Genomic DNA, 22,944 nt, shown 5'->3' on the forward strand with positions numbered 1-22,944 from the left:
CTTTCTCCAGCAAAAGAGTTTCAACCCGTGATCCTCGGTATGTGACGTTCAAACAGATTGTTGCAGATTATTAACATACAGGCCAGCGCTCTATGTAGTTATAAATAGGAAAATCTGGAAACCAAAAAGAGTAGCATGCCTTTCAATTGCACTGAGGCAGATTATCATAGGACAGCTTGGAGGGGAAATGGTGGAGACAGACTAAAAAATAGAGATAATTTGCTTTTGTGTAAGGAATCACACTGCTGTTCCTCAAAGAGGAACCCTGAATGATCCCATGTGTCTAAAAAGGCAGTAGGTACAACATACAAGCTACTGAAAGACAGAAACGGAGGTGAAGAGAGGAATCATCTGTGCTCAAGCACTGAAAGCAGAAATACCAGAAGACCTCAGGGAGACAGCAGACAGCAGATTTAATATGTTTTTGCAATGTGATATGGCAGCAAAAATCATGCAGTTAATTTAATTTGGGGTTGTAAAGGCAGAGACCTCTTCTCAGAGATATAGGCAGTAGTCCTATTTTTTAATATAGCGGTGAGACCGCAGTTTGAAGACATGTTTAGTTCTGGACAACTCAGTGCTAGCTAGATGTCAACAACTTGGAGGGAAATAAAAAAAAAAAAGAGGAACATAAAATGATAAAAAAGCTGGAAGGGCTTACAGCTTGTGTAGGTTGGCCAAATAACAACTGTGAAGAGCATCACGGGAATTGCATATGAGAACTTCAGGGGTGCAGAAGCACCAGGGAGCGAGAAAAACTGTTTAGGGTTGTCTGAGGGAGTATAAATGGTATAAATGTAAATTAAATTAAGCAAAGGAAACATTAATCTACATGACTGCAAGACGTCATCCCAGAGGAGTTCCCATCATCTGATTCACTCAAAACTGGATGGAGCAAAGCACACAAGAAACCACTTAAGAAACCCTGACTGCAGGAAGGGACTAGATGAGGACAATATGCTTTTGGGACTGTTTAATTGCCCACTAACAGGGACATCTGCAGAGCAATAGGTCTCAGCCCAGTACATGGTGGAAACTTTCCCTTTTCTACACCATTGCTGGAGACACTTGTAGACCAAAACAACTGTGCTTAGTTCCAGCAGGTAACCATGGAGGGAGTGCTGTACTCAGAGGGGTTGAGGGTGGGTGGGTGGGTATATATTGTCAGAATTTTTCCCTTTTACCACTGGGATGTTTTTGAGAGGTCACTGGCTCATCACCTGGTAAGAACAGCGATGATGGCACTCCTGTGTTTTAATAGTCACCATAATGTTCCCTTGGATTACACAGATCTTGGAGTAGCTGTCCTGGACAGCACTTACCTCTCCCAGGAAGTCTGTGGCATCCAGTTAGAGCAGTTAATTGGAATGAAAAAAATCAGAGGCTTTATTATTCCTTAGTTAGAGGGATGAGATCAAGGTAAGCCCTTTTTCTAACGTAGGAAAGACAACTTGAACATGTACCCATAACACCTTTACATCACACTGTGCCACCATATATTCTGGCCTTGCCTGTCCTATGGAAAAGACCTGGCAGTACAATATGTTTCTCCCAAGCAAGGGCTGATATACCATGTTGCAGCTCATCCTGGATGTGCCACACACACATTGCTGGGGAAAAAAAGGAAAAAAAAGCCCAAACAATTTTATAAATGTTCTATGAGGGGTTTGAATGTTTTATTTGGTCTATATTTTTTTAACAACACCCCTTAGGGAGCATGCAGAGTGATAATCATCAGACGAACCATACACAAAGCACACAAAGGTATAGTCCCCCATAACTGTTGACCTTAAATGGCCTTTTTCTACATAGAAATGTCATGATCTTCATGAAGGAAAGCTTTCTGCTTATTTATTTAAATGAAAAACGTGGCCTAATGCGCACGAGCATACAGCAAATATAAGTGTACTAACGTTTGGGTTTGAGATAGTCTTGTAATGAATTGCTGAAGCATAAGCTAAAATTAATTCATCACCCCCCCTAGTTTATCATGAACCTCTGACTGTTTCATTTGCACTCTGCCTAATGACCCATCTTTCTCAGGACATCATATGTTACAAACTTCTCTGTAATTTCATGCTCTTACCTTGTAGGTTATATTTAAAGGAAAAAAAAAGAAAAAAAAAAGAAAAAGGAAGTGTTTTCTCCTTTCTTTTAAACGTAACTCTTGTCTAAGTGCTAGGACAGGCACTGTCAGCTCTGAAAATTCAAGATTAATCAAGCAATTAAGAATTGATATCTAGTGACTTATCATGCCTGGAAGTGAGAGATGCTGCATTCATTTTAGCTCTGCAAGAACCCAAAATAGCTAACCTGATTTTTATGGACAGCAAGATTATTTTAAATCTTTTGGGGAGGAGAAGAACAGGAGTTACAGCTCCTTCTATTAAACTGGTTTCTTTAAAATCCCCATCTGCGTTTTGCATGTTCCATAGCAAAGGGCTGGTCTGTACAGAGGGCCATGCCAGAAGAGCTGCTGTACTTCAGATTCACACCCTGCCTTGACCTGAATGAGTCTGAAAGCGTACAGAAATCCCGAGAGAGCAAAAGCCGAGCTGAAGTTTTACTTTCTTTTCCCCATGTGCTAGCGTAGCGCTGCACTGCTTGAATAAACAACCCAACCGAGCAGGAATTGCATCACCTCAAAAGTGTGGTTTCCTTTAAACATTAAAAAGTATGGCAAGCATTTCCATTCACGTAATTATCAGTATTATCAACTCTCCTCACAACTCCTTCTTCTCCAGCATCTAACTGTTGGGATGGTAGGGACTTCCCTGCCTCCCTTCCATGCAAGCAGAAGGCTCCTTTGCGACCCAGCTGCAGCCATTTGCTCTTGTCCTAACCTCTCGACAAGCTCAGGAGCTTCTTCAGCAATCAGGAAGACTTTATGGGGTGGATGAGCAGCAACTCAGCACATTCCCTCCATAAATGTTTATTTGGGGAGTTACAGCATACATATTTGGGCTTTCCATGGTAATTTGGCTCTGATGAGCTTTCCTTATTGCCAAAATGGTGGATACCTCCATAAAAGGGAGCAGTAACTTCTCTGCAGCTCTGCTACCTCAGCAAACAGACCTCAGTCAGGCAGATGTGAGCCAGACCGATACCTGCATGACAAATCAAAAATGAAAAGCAAAGTGCTACTGAAACCGGTGCTGGTGACTCAGGAAGAAAGTTTTTTTTCCCCCCTATACTATAAGGAGGCCAGCAGCTCCTACTTACCCAGCTACTGGTTCCTACCTAGACAACCTGATACAAATAAGAACATAGGAACGTGAATTCTGTTCCAAACTTCACCCCTGACACTCTGCAATTTTGGAAAAGTCATTTAACCTCCCGAATCTCCATTTTTTTCCATGTCAGAACCCGAAACGTCATACTGAGCCTTGCAAGGACTTCTGAAATCTTTTAATGGCACATGTCAGTGCCAAAAGCACCGTTAGCAGCATTACAGGACTAATTCCCTCACAAGGGAGGGAAGCTCACTGTGGTACAGGTATTTTGGGTACAATTATTACCCCTGGAAGTGCTTAGATATCATTGCATAAAATTGTAGGCAGACAAATCTTTCAGATGGGATAGAAACCAGAGGCCCTGACTGGTTATTAAAAGACATAACATTTTGAAGAAGCCCATATGTTAGCTCTTCTGTGTTCACCCTGTTCCAATTTGGATAATTACATTCTGACTCCTTAAAGCAGGGTGGCTGACCTGCCTGGCCCTACCAGCTGTATATCCAAATCTTCACGTGGCCCAGAGCGATACAACACAACCCACGTGTTTCAAAGAGCTGAAGGAAAAGAGGAGCTCCATGAGAGGTTTGTTGTCCAGTGAGAAGAAAGACTCCCTCCTGGAGTGGGAGCCCTCCCCTCCTGCCTAAATTAGAGTCCTTGCCTCAGGAGCTGACAACTTGCCCTCCTGTGTCACCTCTCATGGGAACCTGCCTGGTATTGTCAAAGTGCCATTGCGCTTTGTCCCCAGGTGGCTGTGTCATTGCAGTACTGGTGCTGAGAACCTTGCAGACCCACAGCTTGTAACACAGTTTGGCAGCTTAAAGGCCTGGTTATTAATAGTGAAGTACCTAGTAACATACTAGTTACTAATAGTAACCCACATTTCTATTTTATCATTAACAAAGAAAAACATTTTATCCCTGGCAGTAAGTGGAGACTGGCTTGCCCTAGAATCAAGCAAGAGAAGACACTGAAGGTTCACATTCCCCTCTTCCCTTGGAGATCAGGTAGTCACTGGTGCTCACTGACCTTCTCCTTTTTTATTTATAAACTCTTAATTATACTTCACTGTGCTAGCAAATCTTGACCACCACAGAATCCCAAAATACAGAAAAAAAGCCGTATCTGAGCCTTGATCAGCTTCCTGACACAGCAAAGAAGAGGAGCAGCATACGCTGCAAAGGATTTTTTCACCGTGGACACACAGTAAGTTTTCCCAAACCTAAGATAAGCTGCCGTTTCCAAACAGTGAAAGAAAGTAGTGGTATCTCCAAGCAGCCTCCAACATCTGTCCAATTTTGCATTTCAGATGCCAGTCTGACCCAATGATGGTGCAGCAGCCACTCTCCTGTCCCTCACATGGGCAGCCCTGTGCCAAGATGCGGGTATCCGATGAAGCTATTTCTCCAGACTTCACAGATGCAAAGGAGGGGAACCTGTCCTGTCCCCATCTCTTCACAGGTGCTGGTGGCACCTGGGCCATGGCACAGGGCTGTGAGGGGTGCCAGAGGCACCAATCCCAGGGGTGGAAGACAGTCATGGCTGGGGACGTTCTGCAGGGCTGTAGGTGTGTCCACGCCCAGGAGTCTGTGGTCTGGGGGTTACCAGGGGATCTGGCAGGGGGATGTGGGCAGGCAGGGGACAAGAAAGGGAGCAGAGAGGACCTAGGGCACCATCTGGTGGCTTCAGTCACCGCCTTCCCTAAATCCCTGTCTCACAGGGTCACAGTATTGCGTGGTCAAGGGCTGAACAAACATCAGGTCTTTCCAAGAGACAGCCCAGCAGGAAGAAGAGAGCCATGCCCTTGACCCAGACTCATACACCCTTAGGGCACTGCTAGGTGGAACAGCGGTGCCAACCAGAGCAGTAATAACCATTTCACTTGGGTGCTGTTCGGTCAAGCACCTCCCTTGATAAAGAACCATCCCTAGCTGGGTATTTAGAGATGATTTACAGTAGTGACACCCCTGAGAAGAAAAAAAAAAAAGAGGAGTAGAAGACAGAAGCAATGAAGGAGAACACCTTGGACTATACCTCGGACATATGTTTCATTGTTGTTATCCACCACAGCAAGGTATTCCTTTTCTACAGATAAAGGCAAAATATAGTTGGCGTGTTTCATACGACAGAACAGTACCCATGCAAGAGCTTGTCCTCTGCAGAAAAAGATCAAACCAATGAACCATTCAAGTGGACCCTGTTTGTTGCCTTCCTAAATTAGGATTTGCTGTAAAGCATTGTGAAGGAGTTATTTTAAAGGGACTAGATGACCTCAGTGTCACCAACACCCTTTGCAGCGATACCAGCTAAGACAACACATTGAGGATGATCACGGTGAGAGACCACATCTCTCAGGACCAAAGGTTCATACCTGGTGGAGAGGGCAAAGGATCCTAGTGCTAACACAGCATCTTCTTTAGAAGGCGGCAGGCAACGCATTTCCACCTCACGCTATTGCTTACTTTGATAATGGGCCTCCACTTCCCTGAAATCCTATCAATACAAAGGGATAATTCAACACCTGGGAATCAAAGATTATACCACCGTAACCTGAAAGCATGCTCTGTGCATAACAGCACCATGCTGGGGGAAGCAAGTGAAGCTGAGGCCCTTAGGGACGCAGTTTTTAAGAGGAATCCATTCTCAACATTAATTTTAAAGCAAAACATGTAGAATGAACAGAACCGCCCAGTCATCACCTCTCATCTTTGTAGAGCTGGGGGAGCTGATCCTCAATTTCTCTTTTTTCTTTTTTTTTTTTAATTGCTCAACATTTAAAAATTAACTCCTTTCCTCTTGCTAGTAATACTCATTTTCTGCATCTACTCTCAGATAAGACAAAAAGACCAAATGACTGCCTTTTTCCTGAAAAAATCTCTGCTACAAAGTAGCTATACCCATATTATATAAATGATATTTCCTAGTCTCTCCTACCTGTGCCTGAAGGCATTTCCTCATACCTCCTTGGAAAACTCTGTACGATTTAAAAACATTGCTGCTCTCACAGTCTTCTGTGTTATACCTTTGTCTCTCACACACTCTATGCTACTGCGGCTGTCCATGGCGCATGATGCTAAAGAAGTGATACTAGCTTGTGGCTACGTAGCTTCAAAACTTCCTTTTTCTCATGCAGCGGACTTTTACGCTTGCAGGACCAATCCAAAGCCATGGAAATCAACACAGTGACTCCCCCTGACTTTGGCAAGCTTTGGCACACAGCCTAAATCCCCAGACTTGCCAGTGTTTCTTGGAAATTCTGACTTTTTCACTTAATTGATCAGAACCTGGTGTGATTCTTCCAGTACTTCAGCACTGACTGTTCCTAGAATACGCTTTTCTATTCCAAATGTTGTTCTTCCTCTCATGTTTCATTTTAAACAGCTTCAGCTACACTTAAGGTATAGAATTGTTCAGGCATAAATGTAAGAAACACACTAAAAAGGTAACAGAAAGACATGACAAATCAATTCACTGCAAAGTGAGATGCTTGCCAGGAAATTTCCAATAGCACCCAGCATTTTTAGCATTTATAAAATTTAAAAAGCAAAACAGAAAAACTAAGCAGCATTATTTTGGAAGTTTTCACTTTTCATCTAATCCACCAGCTTCTGCTGAATATTTTATTGCCATACTGCGACATATTTATAATTCATCTCATCATTTCTTCAAATTTGTTAAGGAAAGGAATTGTTATACCTGTACAATCCTCTGTAAATTTTTCTGTGAACACAGATTTTTTCTGGTCATATTAGTAAACACTAAAATTGCTGACTTCAAAAATATTTATAATTGTCGCGATCACTTAAAAAATGGAATACAGGTCTAATAAGCCGTGCTGCCTATTCATTGCTCTTTCTGAAATGAATTCCTCAACACTGGGAAGAGAAAAAGCATTTTCCTGTGGTTAAATAAAGTCCAAATTGCATGTTTGAAATCTCTTCTAATAAAAAGAGCAAAGCAATAAGCGGATTATCTCTTTAAACATAGTATAGGAAGGCTGGAGGCCCTGGAGACATTTTCCATAGCCTCTATCTCTGATGCATAGCAACATTATCTTCAACTAGAGAGGGTCCTATGACCCTGGAGCTCAATTTTAATTTGATCTTCTTCTTTAAAGAGGTTTCTGTGATTCCTCTCAAGTTATGCTGCATATTCTTATTTTGGGTTGGTTTTGTTTAGTTGTTATTTTGTTGTTGTTTTTTAATCTGAGATAAAACAGCCTCAGCTTTTTGATCCACTGGTTTGATCGTGTTATATGGATATTTAATGTAACCTTTTCCCTATCAGAACTAGAATACGCATCAGCACAAATGGTAGGCAAGTTCCAGCTGACAGGAGAGAGAAATGCTTGGATAGAAAATTCACCTCTAGGGCCTCCCTCCAGTCATTCTAAGTTTCAGAACTGGTCTGCCTGGCCAAATAGCATATGGGGGTGGGGGTAAAGAAGTCCTACACCCTTGTTGGGAAATACTGGCCAGGTGAAACAAAGGCAAACCTATTGGTTTTGGTGGGGCAGAGGTACCATGCCTGCTCCCACAGAGGCTCAAAATCCCAAGTAATAATAAAGCCCATTGCCAAGAAGAACAGGAAATTGGGGAGCTCAGCTTGAACGTCTCTGGGCTGAACCTGGCACCAGACCCGCTTGGTTTACGCGGCGCCAGCAAGGGAGTTTCCTCGGGTTCCCACCTCCTTGTTCCTCTTCCCTGTTCTGGAAAGGGCGCTGCCACTGAGACATGTTGCCAGACAGGGATATTTTCTCTGTTTTCCTTTTCTCCATCTTTATCTCTGTCCATGCATCCAGTCCTCACCATATACTGCTGATATTGCTGAAGGGAAAGCATTTACTCGGAGGCACTGATTTGAGTCGCCTGAGTATGGTCACAGCAGGCAGCTGTGACTACTTGATGGGATTAGCAGATTATGAGAAAGCATGTTTCACTGTGGGGTTCCTGAGAAAGGGAAAACAGGCAGGTGGATGCTTGGATCTCAGTTAAACTATGCATGAAAGCCTGATGGCCATGTCAGGAAAGCCGTAGGCACAGGATCAGATGGACTGCTGCAGGTCAGGATCAGAAGATCAAGCCAGCAAGCAGGGAGGTCTCTGGATTGTCCTATCAATTACAGAGGATCGAGATTTAAGTATTTCAGCCAGGCCAGGTGATAGAAACCTGAACAGATCCCATCTGCACCATTTCTAAGGTACATGTGAGTGCCTGACAAAAGCAGCTTTTCTTTTGCATCAAACGTCTTTGCTGCATCATTGCAGACTGAGCCCTGGTGGGATGTGAACAGATGCATTCTGTTGCTAATGAAGGGCAGTTTAGAAGGAGCCAGGGGTTTCACAAGTCCCTCGTGGTTGTGCCCTGAAGTCACTGTGGATCTCTGCAGAGAACTGGGGATGTAAGAGAGTACTTCTGCCATACGGAAAGATGTCTGGTCCACATAGGGTCAGATTTTCCCTGTTAGATATTTTCATACAATGTATCAGAGGATTCTTCTAGAGATGCTTGCTTCTTAGGTGTCTGCAGAATGATGAAAAGGAGAAAAAAGAAATGGAGGAAAATTATTCAAAAGAAGATGAATTAATTCTTAATAAGCAGACACTGACGTTTGTTCTGTTAGAAATGGCTCTAAGTGATCCGCTGAAACGGAAGCCACTATAGTGAGAAATGCTGCTCCGCCAGAGATGAACGTGACTAATCCAGCCCAGGGATAAAGATGCCTCCTTTACTTGTCACTCTTCCCCCAAAAAGCTGTCAGACAGGGAGGGGAGGGAAAATTGGACTTGGTAAAAAAATAAATCACTTTGGATTCTGTGAAGGAGGAATTCCCTGACCTCCTCAATCCTGTTTCTTCAACAGTTGAGTCTATTCCTCACAACCATTCCTTGTGTAGACAAGGCGCTGACAGACTGATATTTTAAGCGCTGTGTGGCACAGGCCTGCTGTAAGCAAGGTTACACAGCAAGTAGCTGAAATGCCACCGGGTGAATGAAGCCCTACCTACACTAGCATTTTCTCTGTTGCCACCACCAAAGGGAAATATTTTACAAAAGCGCTGTGCAGGCACCTCCAAAGCATGTGGGATTAACCCCTCGCTACCCAAGCTGGCTGACAGTCCAGCGCGACAGCATGCAAATGCTGTCATTTCAGGGGCTCCCTGCCCCGCTTCCCTTTACAGCTCCCCCTCTATGCGCAGCATCCCACAGCAAGGGCTGGCTGGACTCTGCTGCAGTCAGCCACCGTCCAGCAATCCCATCTCCCACTCACAGGCCAAACCCTCTGGCCCACAAGTCACACTCTTAGGGAAAATACCCTGTTATATAGCTGGCTGGAAGACAAGTGTCCCAGACAGTCACAGACCAGGATGACTGAGAGGGAAGCGGATCAACGTGCTTGCAACAGTAGTGGAAAGTGCAGTCAAATTCCCCTGTGCAGAGGTAATGGGGCCCTGCTGCTTCCTTCTGACCAGCACAAGAACTGAGGACCCTCAGTGGTGCCTGCTCTTGCTGTGAGAGTTCATCCTATCCCCTCTCTTTGCTTTCTTCTCCTTTGTTTCTCCCATCTCTGCTTTGGCCTTCATCCGGCCCTGGCTGAGACTACCAGCACCAGACCCACTCACACACAGGTGCTCCTTTGCTCTTGTTTTGTTGCTTTGCTCCTGCTCTGTTTTTCAGACCCACTGCCCCCCAAAGCAGCGGTTGAGTGATCTGGGCCACACACAAGGGATTCAACACAGCCCAGACAGCTCCACAGTAGGGGAAAAAACCCCGCATATACTGCATCTCATCATCCAGACTGAATCATTTCAAAGGTGGCATCTGATAAAGGTATACAGAAGAATAAAGAGGACAGGGAAGAGGGATCAGGACCTACTGTTTTCCCTATCCAACTAATTCAAAATGCAGCAAGAACACAAAAACGGGGATGGTGTCTTTTCCAGTGCATGTGATGCACTGGGGTATAAGACAGCCTATATAAAATAACCCACCCTTCCCCTCAATAATCAGGTACCTGCCACTGCCTTTGCTACCACCAACCACTGTGTGCCAGAGCAGTAACTACAGGAGGCCAGTGGCCTACAGACCAGACCACGTGAGAAGTAGCTGTGACACAGAGGAGGACACTTGACTTTAGACCACCTTTTCCTAAGAGGTGGGAGTTGTGAAAATGCCTCAGACACTGGAAAATACTGTCCTTCGTGAAAGAGAGGGATGGTGCCAAGTGAAGTTTGCGCCATCCTCCACACTGCATAGTCAGTCAACCTGGGGAACTGTCCCCAACAGGACATCAGTGGGAGGATGCAGGATACATTTTTCAAGAACATTTTCCAATGCTAGAAGAGTGAATATATTTTTTAAGCAGATAAGAGGTCTGGAGGGGAAAAGAATAATGAAGTTCTGAGGACAGGAAGGAAGTGTTCCCTGGGGTGCCTCATGCAACTTTTGTCCCTGTGAAACAGCTGGTGCCTGCCAAAGGCAGAGTAGAGGGTTGTGTGGGCCCCAGGTCTGCTTGCCGTGGCCCCCACAACTGATCGGCACCTGCATATTCCAAGTTGCAGCTACTTTCACTATGAGTGAATTTCATTCCTTGTCTCTAACTCATAACTCCCAGCCCACAAGAAGATCCAAGCCTGCCTTTTCCTGAGCCACAGAACTGACAGAGACTGTATCAGCCCAAACTCTGTTCAGAACATCTCAGCTTCTGCTACCATGAAACGGCTCTCAGGTGCTTAATGCCAGTGAAAGCAAAGCTGTGTCCAGGGTCTGCTGGACCCCTCTGCCCAGGAGGACTTCTCAGCTGTCTAAATAATCTGGAAAGGGCAACTGTGGGGACCAGCATCTGGCCAACTCTCCACGAACGTCTGTCCCCTTCAGAGGGAGCAGCGATGCCAAACCCCTCAATTCCTTCTAGGATACGTCACACAGCAAAGCATCTGCATGCAACCAGGACTGCCAGAACTGGTAGCAGTGCAGGAGCAAGGGTTCTGCCGGAAGAGGAAAGATAGGCTACACGTGCAGCCCAGCTGGCAAGTGGATGTGACTTCCTGTTTTCCCCTTTTGGTGGGACTGGAAGTGGGGAAGGAGCAGACACACTTACTGCCTGCTAGGGCCATGGCAGCTCTGTGGGTTTTCCTTCCCCATGTGCCCAGTGCATAAGGGAACTCTCCAAGAACAGGGCCCCAGCCCTTACCTTCCCTGGAGGACTCTTTCTGGGTGATGGGTTGTTTGTGTAGTTCTCGAGGCTAGAATAGACATCAACTTGCTGCAGATCCAGGCACTGCAGAGAGAAGAGAGTAGGGATCAAATAAATTACTTAGGTTTAAGACAACTAATTGCCTACTGTGTTGTTCCCCATCTCATGCTATCTCGACAATTTTTAGGAACCCCATCCATCTCCAAAATTTTGAACTTCCTGACCTGAACTTGGGCAAACAGAATATCCTTTTCCCCTGAAATCTTTTCAGTGCAGCTGCATCATCTTCCTTTTTCAGGCTCACAGAGACAGGCTTTGATATTATCTACCCTGTATAAGGCAGAGGAGAAGAATGCCAATGCCCCTGCCTCCCTCTGCTCCAAATTGTCCCAGAATGCAGAATAAAGTCCCCTCTGCTACATGAAAGGATACTGTGCACCATGGGGACGACAGGTAACACGGAGTGCTCTGCATTGCTCAGGACTGTTTAGGTGCCTGACACCCACAAGCTCTGACTCATGGTTATTGTGGGCACACAAAGGTGATAAGAGGGGCGAAGCTGAAGGTCCTGAAGCACAGGAGCTGTTGAAAATGGGAAATCCTACATGAGGCATGATTTCTATTTATTGTTTGGAATTTTTTTCCAAGCCAGAAATCTCCTTTCTTCTTAGAGTGAGCAAAAAATAATAAAAAAAAAATCAATACACTCCCAGGCCCTCAAACATATCCGTCGTCCCACACAGCTACACAGAGAAACACACACACACCCTACATGTGTATGTACCCACTAGTCCCCCAGGTAATCGTGTCACAGGAGATGCGTGTCAGTTTGAGTGATGTTCCAGATCTGCCTGAAGGATCAAACATAACAATCAGGAGGACTTTTCCATGTGTGTTTCAAGGATGACAGCAGGTTGCCAAGGTGGCTGTTTCTCTGGCAACAGGAAGATGGGAGGAGCTCCGGCCGCAAGAGGGGCAGATGGTATTAGTGGATAGACTGCAAAGGGAGCGAGGCGCCCTGCAACACAGTGAGGAGGATGAGCAAAACATGGGGGCTTGACTCTGGGGCTGCCAGTCACCTGAACCCTCAACATTTCATCCAGAGTTGCAAATGCTTGGCATCTTTCAGGATCATGGCCAGCAGAATGGTGGTTTGAACAGGATCAGATGATAGAGCAGCAGCATTTGGGACTGGAGCTTGGAACAAACAGGCACTCAGACAGGAGGGAGCCGCAGTGAACAGAGCACCACATGGCTCTCCTATTCCCACTCCTCCTCCGGGAACAGTGAAATTATTTCACCTGTCTGCTTCCCACTCCCAACAACCCGCTTGCCTACACAGACATTCCCAACTATTCGCATGTGCACATGCGCACACAGAAAATCCCATTTCCCCATCCTCATTTTCAATTCTCTTTGTGATGCTCGCAGTGAGGACCTCGTCCCATGTGCTGCACTCCCAGCAGCCTGGCTCTGTGTCCCCTTGGCAGGACAGGCAGCCTCTTTCACTGTTCTAGTCTGAAGCCACTCACAAGCAACAAGGATCCTTTGGTGTTTGACCTCCAAAAAAGATTTCTTTCGCAAGCGCTCTTCCCATGGAGGCTGTTGACAATGCTGGTCCTTTGCCGGCCAATTGGAAAGCTGGTGTCCCCAACCGCCATTTGCAAATTAAATACTTTTACTTGGTCACTGGCCAGCTGCTACTGTCACAGTGGAGGCACACAGGCCTCTCTCCTCCCTGCTGGCAGATGCCTTCCCATCCCCAAGCAGCCTCCTTGTCTTGCTCACACCGGGAAAAGCTCCTGTGTTCTGGAACCTGTGTGCACCGCAGGAGTTCTGTTTGCTGCTCAAAAAAAGCTTGTTTGAAGTGTAAAGCAGATGAAGTGAGTCCCTCGAATTATTATTTCCAAGCTGCTCGTTAACTAGGCAGCTAAGCTGGAAGACAGAGGAAAATACAGGTTTGGGTCTGGGCAGTGCAATGAGGTAGAGCTGCTCCAGGGCTGCAGGAGGACAAAGAGGTCAAGGAACACCTGGCAGTGTAGTTGGAACCAAGTGGGTACCCAGCTGCCCCCTTATTACCAGAGCTTTTTGCTACCTACTGCTTTTCACTGTCTACACCCACCTCCAGGGACCATGAGGTAAACGGTGGCACCTGAAAGAGCCAGTGGGGAAGGCATTTGCTCCTAGGGATTTTCAGCAGGATGGCTGTGCAGAAGGTGTGCTAGGACCCTTCCCACACCAGGAGTGAGCCTTGCTGCTGTGTGCAGGATAACACAGAGCATTTAATGAGCTGCCCCAGCCAGTTCCAAGCCCTTACTTTGATGTCCAGTGCTGCCTCCTCTTGCTCTTGCTCCTAGCTCCAGGCCTGCAAGGAGACTGTGGTCCCCTGACCTGACTCTTTTCCAGACTCTGACCTCTTGCTTTTCCCCACAGATAGCACATCTGGCACGTGCTGGCCTCCTTTCCTCTCCCCTAATCTCTGACCTCCTTTTTTATTTAATCACTTGGAGTTACTTCTCACTTGTCCTTCCCTCTTCCTTGCCTTAGCTTACCCCAACGCTGACCACAGATTTCTGCCCTCCCCGTCAATTAAGCACTAAGTGTTCAACACCCGATTTAACACCAATGGGTTTTCACAACGCACCTAATTTCAATCTTAGTTTGCAGGGCTGGGTCTACACCATGCAGAGTCCCAACAAAATTTAGCAGTGGGGCACCAGAGTCATCTTTCAAAGGAAATAAGGTTTGTCGACTTTCCACTCCCCTCACCTGTCCTGAGGGCCCATCCAATGCAGGGTCTCCATCCCAGGGCTCTTGCCCTCTCTCTCCCATTAACTTCTCTGTTACACCTCGCAGCCCTGTGCTCCCCCCTCCTCCCCTCGCAGCCCTGCTCTCACCACATGCGGTGTCTGTGGCGGGAGTTGCTGCTTCATGCCTGAACGAGTCACCCTGCAGCAGCTGCTCCATGGTAAAGTAACCTCCAGTGGGCGGGCTGGTACCCCCCCAGCATACAGGAGATGGTCCGAGGCCACTTGCAGCGCTGCCAAAGAGGGCTGGGCCACCTGCCCTGCACACTGGGCTGGCTAAAAGCCCTGCACAGCTGGCGTGCAGTAAACGGGCTTCGGGGGAAGGCGGCTGGGCCAGGTCTATAGGGCTCCTGCAAGCACAGGGGCTCAGCCAGCTCCTGGGACTGCCTGTGCCTAAGGCTGGCTCTGCTGGCTTGCTATATTAGCCTTAGTGAGGTCTCCTGAACAGAGCAACATGATGAAACATGTAATTAAGATGGAGCTAAGGATGCATGACGAGGCCGACTGAGCGAGAAATGGATTTGATTTTTTTTTTGTCTCCTTGCAGAAATCACCCACTTCAGCAGGAAACTACCCATTCGGATTTTTATAAGCCCGAATTAAAAAGAAATTACTTGATACAAATGAGTTTTATAACCTGCAACCTTCTTTACCCAAAGCATTGCTTTTTGCCAAGAATAAACGTATCACATATAAAATATAGTGCTTTCTTTTAAATGTCTACTCCAAAATTAAAGGGACACAAAATGGTGCCCCCCCACCTGCAAAGTGAGAATGAGAAGGGGGTAGGCCCATCCTCTTTTTCATATCTGCCCCCTATCAGGTCTCCTGCTTCCTTGGCAGAGCTTTGCTCCTCTCTGCAGTACATTCTCCAGAGCTTCGTTTTGTTTATTTTAAATGATTAATGCAGCAGAGCTTACAGGTTTTCCTCAGAGAGACTTTCCCAGCCCTTATAGGCCTCACAGTCAGAAAGGTTTCCTAATATTCAGGCAACATCCTTCTCTACTCGCTTTCATTTTTTTTATTCCTCCTCGTTTGTCCCACAGATCATGGGGGGGGGAAAAACAACCTTCCCTGCTTAGTGGAGCAGCTCTCCCATGGGAGTGAAAGAAGAAAAAAGAATCCATTTTAAATGGAGCTGGATGGGTTGGAAATGGGATTAGGGGTCATGGTTACTTGATGTAGATGAGGTCTGGGCCTGACATTTTAGGACAGCCACTCCAATCCCGTTACCTATGACACTGCTGCTGCTGGGCTCAGGGAGTGGCAGCAGACAGCATTCCCCAGTCTGGGAAATGGAAAAAGGAGATCCTATGCAATGAAAGGAAAATGTTCCGAAAAAGAGACTCCCTTCACTTTCTTCCTGCCCTTTTCCCTCTGAGAGCTAATCAGCCTGCTCAGGACTGCAGCGGTCCATGACACTGACACCAGTGAAGGTGTCACAGCAGGAGCCCTAAACAGCTGGGTTGTCGTGGGGAGCACTTTGCCCCTTTCCTGAGCCATCATTCTCCAGCTGGGGAGTGCACATGTCCTTGAGACACCCTACGGTACGAAGTGGGGCTGAGATCCCCTCTTCCTTCCTGACTTCTGGAGACCCTTCTACCTCTACCACCAGAAACCCTCTCTGGCCCCACACTTGCTGCTCTGTGCTGCTACACTGCTGTCAGAGGGAAGTGCATAGTGCGAGGCTTTGGCATTAGGAAGGCCACTAGTGGGACCAGGATGGAGATACGCAACATGCACAGTCCTGAGAGGAGCTAAGCAGGGCAGAGCACAGGAGCACAGTCACCACGACCAGGCTGGTATGTGGGTATTGCTTATGTTTCACATCATGATACTGGTGTTGTCTATACCACGGCAGAGCAGGGAAAGGAAGGGTTGTACCATGATGTAGACAGAAGGGATGGAGGGCGATTGTGGTACTCACATCATAGACAGGAGGTGGTGGTGGTGGTGGTGGTGGTGGTGGGCTGGCTGAAGGGGGCTGTGTTTCCACCTTGTTTCTCGGGATATTTAGCCGGTTCCTTCTAGGGCACAACACCTGTTGAGGACAAGACACTAAATGACACATTGGGAGAAAACACCATCTCCCCAAAGATGACGTGAACACCGATGTCATGTCAAAGCTAGCTGCTCGCACACCTTGAGTGCTTCCACAGCAAAGAGTGCTGGCATTCTCTGCACAATACGGGCCGGTCCCTTTCCTCACTCCAGGAGTCTGCTGACTTACACTGGAACAGTGGAAAAGAGAACTGGGCTCTGTGCATACATAGAAATCGCTTTCACCACTGAAATGTTGCTTGTTGGAGGATGTAAGTATTTAACAACACACGACCATGCTGTAGGACAGGCAGTAAAGCAGGGCCCTGTTCGAAGTATGTGGGGGAATTTCAGAGAAGGAAAATGCAGTGACTTTCATCGGGATTTGGCTAGGAAGATTTTGCTAATCTGTAGAGTCTAGAGAAGAGCACCAGATGACCATTAATGATGACATACAGTCAGTGATACACTGATGTGCAAGTCCAGCATGGAGTTGAAAGACAAAGGTCTCTTCCTCTGAAATGTTTCTTGCATTGGATGAGTTCTCCTTGAACATGCTCCATTCATGCACAGATAAGGGTTAGCCCTGCTCAGCAAGCAAGAAGGAGGCAGAAAGGGAGAAGGCTTTGCTTTGCTAAGTATCTCTGTTCTAATTCGGAAAGAAGTGGGATGATTATATTCACATCACATGAAAACGATGAACTGCTTTCCAGTCCATTAGTAACTAAGGAGGATGCTAAATAGCTTCTCTTAAAGATAAACATTTTTAAACCAGCAGGTCTGAGCAAGCTGTGGTGAGAAATATGGGCTGTGTTCTGCAGGAGGGCAAATGTAATGACTGCATGATCTCTTCGGGCCCCAAAGAGAGCCTGTAGGTCTGAGACTTGCTGGCCCACCTCAAAACCTAGAGATGCCAATTGGCAAGGCGTGACAGTGTCTCCCTCCTCATCCCCATGGAGACACTGTCTAGGCAAGCAGAGATGGGGGCCTGTCTCCAGCCTAGTCACTCTGCCACTTACACTCCTTCCCTCTCCATCAGACTCCCTGCAAGATAAGTCTCACGAGATTAGCAGGTCTGCCAACTGCTGCCATTCTGTTTTCAGCCTCATGATCTCTGACTCTGTGTGCTGAAGGCTGATGCTCCTTGGAGTCATAGGACTGTACCAGCAGCACAGCCTCCACATAAAAATGTATGCAGAGGGTCTGCTGTCATGGTGGCAAAGAGCAGGTTGAAAGAGTAAATATGGGGGATACTCTACCTAGGAAAAAACAATCCCCAAATTCTATTCTAAAAGACATCATTTTTTTTTAAGACAGCCTTGAAATCACTGGAAGAGTGCAGAGGATGCTGTTTTGAATTCCTGAGGGTGGCAATACTAGGAGCAGTAGGTTTTCCCCAAACAACAGGGATGCCAGTATCATGTCTCCAGAATTTTTTCCACAGGGCCCTTGTCTCACCCAGATCTTTCATCCCTACTTGTGGCTTTTCTTCTCCTTCTGTCTCCATCCTTTCTCCCCCACTCCTGGTTTCCCCTTTGCCCTCAGCTACTCATCCCAGCTTCCACATCCTCATCCAGCTGGTCCCAACCTGTGCCACTGGTCTGCTCACCTGAGGGGCCCCGTCAGTGCAGTCTTAATACTCATCTCCAAACTGCAGTGCTTGCTTACTCCGGTTTCCAGTCCCAGTTTCCCTCCTGAGGCTCCTTCTTCCAGCCTCACAGAATCACCACTGTTGGAAGGTGCCTCTGGAGATTGTCCAGTCCAAACCCCTCTGCTCAAAGCAGAGTCAAGTAAAGCAGGGTGCTCCTCCGGTCCTCGTCTCTCTCTTTTTTCCCAGTTAGTCGGGACTTGCACACAGGCTTCCCTGGGGTCCTTGTCCTGACCTTCCCTGCTCACTCTGTCTCTTAATGTTTTCTCTGCCAAACACATGCCCAAGGCTCTGGTCCCCATCCCCTCCACACTCCAGATTGTTTTCTTTTATGGTGCCCAAGGAATGCAGTCGCACAGTCTTCTTGCAATCAGGTTGTGCCCTTGCACTGGAGTTGCCCCCATCTTTACAGAGGATTAGAAACAGGGAAATTCCTGCCCTCCTCCTGCCACCAGGGCTGCCACAGACTTGCTTGACTGCACAGGATGTTACCTGTCTGACTGGCACCGTGTGGAAAGGCAGCCTCGCAGCGCTCCTTTAGACAATTGAGCTGCTAAATTGACAAAAGCCAAGACTGAGCATGCACAAACTGCAGTTTTCCAAAGACCCATCACAAGGCTACGTCTCCTTGAATATTCTCAGGGCCAGCACACTGCTAGTGTGACTTCTTGCCCTGTGTCATATCCTTGCTCTAAAGCAGAGTGTGCTGGAGTCAAAATGATTATCAGAATTTCTTTAATAGACAAATCAATGAGTCGTTTTGTCTTTCCTGTAATATTTTTTCTCAGAAAGACGGAACTTAAAAAAAGAAACTAAACCTGAGGCAGACACTCAGCATGGAAAATTTCAGCACAGGGACTTCCAATTCCACCAAGTTAGAAACAAGTGAAATAAATTCCTAGAATGGGTCATGTCAGGTATTGCTTTTTATTTGGTTATAACTTGCCTTTCTTTTCCACAGAAGCAGAGCTGTTGCGGTGATGCTCAATACAGCAAGAAGAACTGTAAGGGTAATGAGGATTTCCCACACATAAAAGGTCTCTACATACCCTGTATCTGTAAGAAAGAAGGCAAAAGATACAGTGTGAGTGGAAGTTACAATCCTGCTGCGTTTTTAACCCTGGAAAGAGCCTTGAGAGAGCTAAAATACAGAAGGAGTGCAGAATACAGTGGCACAGATGCACACACCCTTCAAAACCTAGTTTGAGAGCAGGGGGCAGCTGAAGAATCATGCAAAAGAGACTGGATATAAGCAGCTTCACTTCATGTAGATTAGAGGGAAGGGACATAACTATGAGAGCCAAGAAATGTGGCAGGTAGACTTGCAAAGGTCTTCAGCGATAGGGGCAGAAAGACGGTGGAAAGCACACAAGCCACACAAAATAGCAGGGTGGGTACTGTAGGCATCCTCTGACCAGTGTGGCAAAGCTATTTTGTCATGGCTCTTTGCATTTACACTTTCTAAGAAGTTTTTCATATTCCAGCATGCAAATCCAGCCAGTCAGCAGCATGCATGTCCTTATGAATTTTCTCTAACATTCCTCTTATCTTGGCATGAAGCTGGCCCTTGCTTCCAATCTGTGCATTAACAGGACAACTGACCTCTTGTACCACATGGAAAAGGGGGAGACATTATGGTGAGCCCCTAATGGTGAGCACCTAACCTGTACATCTGACTACAGCGAGCCTCCTAACCACGGTGACCTTGTGTTCAACCATCTTTGTCACACTGCTGAAAGCCAAACCTCAGTCTCCTGAACACTGACACCTAAAAGCACGCTCTGACCCAGTGCCCAAGCTCCCTGGATAGACCCTGACTTTTAATCCTGCTGTTCCCAGGAGGCAGGTCAGATAAAAATTATTGCATCTTCACGTCTTCATCTATGCATTGGGAAGAGCAGCACGGATCACCTGTGTAAAATACATTCAACTCTGATGGCATTAAGTATTGGGCATAAAGTATTATTCCCACCTGACCACAGCATGTTTGGGTAGAGGAAAAGAAGAGCAAAGCTCATATTTCCATAGCCAAACTCAGCTGATTTTTAATCAGCTGCCCTTCCTTTCTGGTTGTTCACTTACCTCTAGCAAGGACAAACACTCCCTTTCCCATTATCCGGATATCATCCCATGTGACGTTGCAGTAGTATGTGCCAGTAGAAGAGGTGTTTTCAAGTGACTTGATTGTGTAGTCGTAAGGTATGGTAGCAGTCTTATTCTCTTCTCCAGGAGGGATGGGTACGTTTTCTGACCTATGATGGATGGATGTTTTCTGGCCCAGTGAATTAATCCAGTAATAGGAGATTGAAAATTTGGTGTATTTCTGCATGTAAGGGAACATGACTTTACAGGGGATGGATACTCCTTCCTTGAGCAGTGCAACCTGGATTGGAGGTTTCTGCTGTACATCAACTTTTCTTCCTGTAAGGGTAATAATTGTTAGCAGCCACCTAACATCACTTTAAGTCAGGAGAGGACCGCTGCCCCAAAGACAGGATCACACGGTGAAAATAACCATATGTCAGGAAGCACACAGTGTTGGCCCTTGTCAGAAATTTAGTGATTCAGAGCACGTGCCCTGTGTGATCTGACACATCTCTTAGGTAATTGCTGTGTGATTTGCGACAGCCTGTTGCATTCGCAGGCTTCCCCTTTTCCCTTGTGAGCTTCTTCGTACAACACCAGCACGCAGAAAGACAGGAAATGAAGCTGGAAGTGAACTGATTTTGCAGTGGCGTGAGACTGTATTTACAACAGATGAATAGAAAGTGATTTTCCAAGACAAATGTTAGCTGGATATCTCCTGAAACTCCTGAGCTACAAACCTCTGCTTGAGCATCTATGTGTGCCCATGTGATGACACTGCGCCAGCGAAGGTACAGTTCGGAAGCAGGTGTTATTGATGGGACTGTGTATTTCTGAAGCACAAGTGAGGAAGGAAATTGCATATTCTGCACAGAGGCCAACACCAGGGCCATGAGAAATAAGACACAGTTTAATCATGCCAAACTTTTGCTGCTGTAAATGGGCAGCAAAGCACAAGACTCGATGCTAGATATGGGAACTATCTGCAGAAGACTGCAGATCTTAAGTATCGATACGTGACAGTATCTTAGGCAGAGAGATGGGAGATCATGCCCTTCATGAGCTTCCTCCTTATGCAGACAGGGCTGTTGGAAGTGATCTATCACTGCACTTCAGTAGACAATGATGTCGGGAATTACAAGAGAGGATGAATAAGCACAGATGGGGAACCACACCATAGTTGACTCCCTGTTCTGTTTAATCAAAAATCAAAAAAGCTAAGAGTGAGCCATGGGCTAGTAAGGAGCCTGGGGTACAGGATATCTTTGGCCTCCCAGCCAAATCTGGGTTTAACATCAGGCAGTCTCTGGATCTATTTGTTTGGCAGCTGACATAACACCACATATAAAGAAACTTAAGAGGAGGCCAATGCAAACCATTGTTGTCTTTAAAAAAGGGAAGTGGAAACTTACACACAAGTCTTCTTACAAAATGAAGGATTTTTTCAGAGACATGAAAATAGAAGGGGGAAAAAAAGTAGCGAGAGAAAGTAGGGGATGGGCAGGCTTTTCCATTCATGCTTTTGATGGCATTCCCTGGGGATCTGCATCTATGAACAGGCTCATAACAAGGCATTAAAGCTGTCCCAGAGCACAGCCAGGCTTGCTTTCCTGTCATTGTGCACTAACACTGTATCGCAACAGCAGCATCACCTCTGCACAGCGGGACTTGGCATCAGAAAAGGCAACTCAGACTTAGCACTGCTGAATGCTGGTCACTGAGAAGTGGGGGGGGGGGGGGAGGGGCAATAACGAAGGGAGGGCACAGACACTGTCCAGAAAGGACTGTTGGGAAGTAATATCCGTTAAGGAAAATCCTCTACAGATGACAAAGCCAAGGACAACAGCCCAAGAGTAAGGAAGAGCTTAGGTTACATCACGAGAAAAAGGTTCTTAACTGTAAAAGCAACCGAGATACAGTACATTCCTAAGGGACATGCTCATTCATTGTGAGGGCACCGTCTTATGTACACTAGATACAATATTATGGAAAGAAGGCAACAGAAAATCCTGCAGACACTGTGGGAGGGATAACCCAAGTGGTCTCTTCTGGGCCTTATTTTCTAAAATCATTCATCATTCATCAACCTTCTCCTCATCTCTACCCAGCAGAACACACAAGAATATAGTTTCTATACAAGGCACGGCTAAGCACTGCTGTAAAAAAACAGATGAGAGATCCATCTTCATACAGCATCGCAGGAGCCATTAGCTTGAGCAGAACATGCCAGGAAAAAAGCCCAACCATTTTATTTAGGTTATCTAACCCTTCTCCCATGTTCCTCCCTTCTTGAGGATTCTCTCTCTCAGCTTTGAAATGCTTAAAAGACAGAAATAGCAGCAGCGTGCAAATTCCTAGAGGGGATCTCTGGAAATTAGCAAAAGCTGGGAATTAGCAGCTGGAAATGCTCTAATACGAAGAAACATGAGAGTAAACAAAAGGAATAAAAAAATGTATTTTTACCTCCACACTGAAGCAACCAAAGAAACAGGAAGATGACTTTTAGATTAGAGCTCATGATGGGGGGGTCAAAGGCCGTATGAAAGCAACCAGGTATGAAGATCCAAAAGGCAAAAGAGATGTGGGTTTGTCAGGTATTTCCAAGGCCAGGCAGCTGGTTGATCCTCCCATTTGCAAAGGGACGGGCGGGAGGGACACACACTGCTTTTGGTAAGCTGTTCCTGGTAGATGCAGGCTCTTCTGCTTTTCGGTCAGACTCCTCCCTGCACCGAGATTCGTTTCTCTATACTATTACGATGGCATTACACCTACCAGCGAGTGTCTAAAAATTAAACTGTAAGCTCTTTAACATATAGAGCTTTTTCTCCCAATGACCATAAAATATCACACGCATTTAAAGCAAACTTTGTCGCCTTCCACAGTGACCAAAGCTCCACAATGGAATACGGAAAAAATGTCCTTTGACTGATGCAGAT

General features: G+C 46.3%; 1 protein-coding gene across 1 annotated transcript; it reads right to left on the minus strand.

Annotated features, from left to right (window-relative positions):
• Positions 1–1,654: 1,654 nt before the first annotated feature.
• On the minus strand, positions 1,655–22,641 carry NFAM1 (NFAT activating protein with ITAM motif 1). The gene is made up of 6 exons (XM_054188181.1): positions 22,472–22,641; positions 20,006–20,344; positions 18,870–18,979; positions 16,163–16,276; positions 11,426–11,512; positions 1,655–8,755 (listed from the first exon to the last, which is right to left on the minus strand). Exons 1-6 carry the CDS (start codon positions 22,524–22,526, stop codon positions 8,696–8,698), a joined length of 765 nt encoding a protein of 254 aa, XP_054044156.1. The 5' UTR covers positions 22,527–22,641; the 3' UTR covers positions 1,655–8,695.
• Positions 22,642–22,944: the final 303 nt, after the last annotated feature.

Source organism: Rissa tridactyla, chromosome 1 (genome assembly GCF_028500815.1).
Source record: "Rissa tridactyla isolate bRisTri1 chromosome 1, bRisTri1.patW.cur.20221130, whole genome shotgun sequence".
NCBI lineage: Eukaryota > Metazoa > Chordata > Aves > Charadriiformes > Laridae > Rissa > Rissa tridactyla.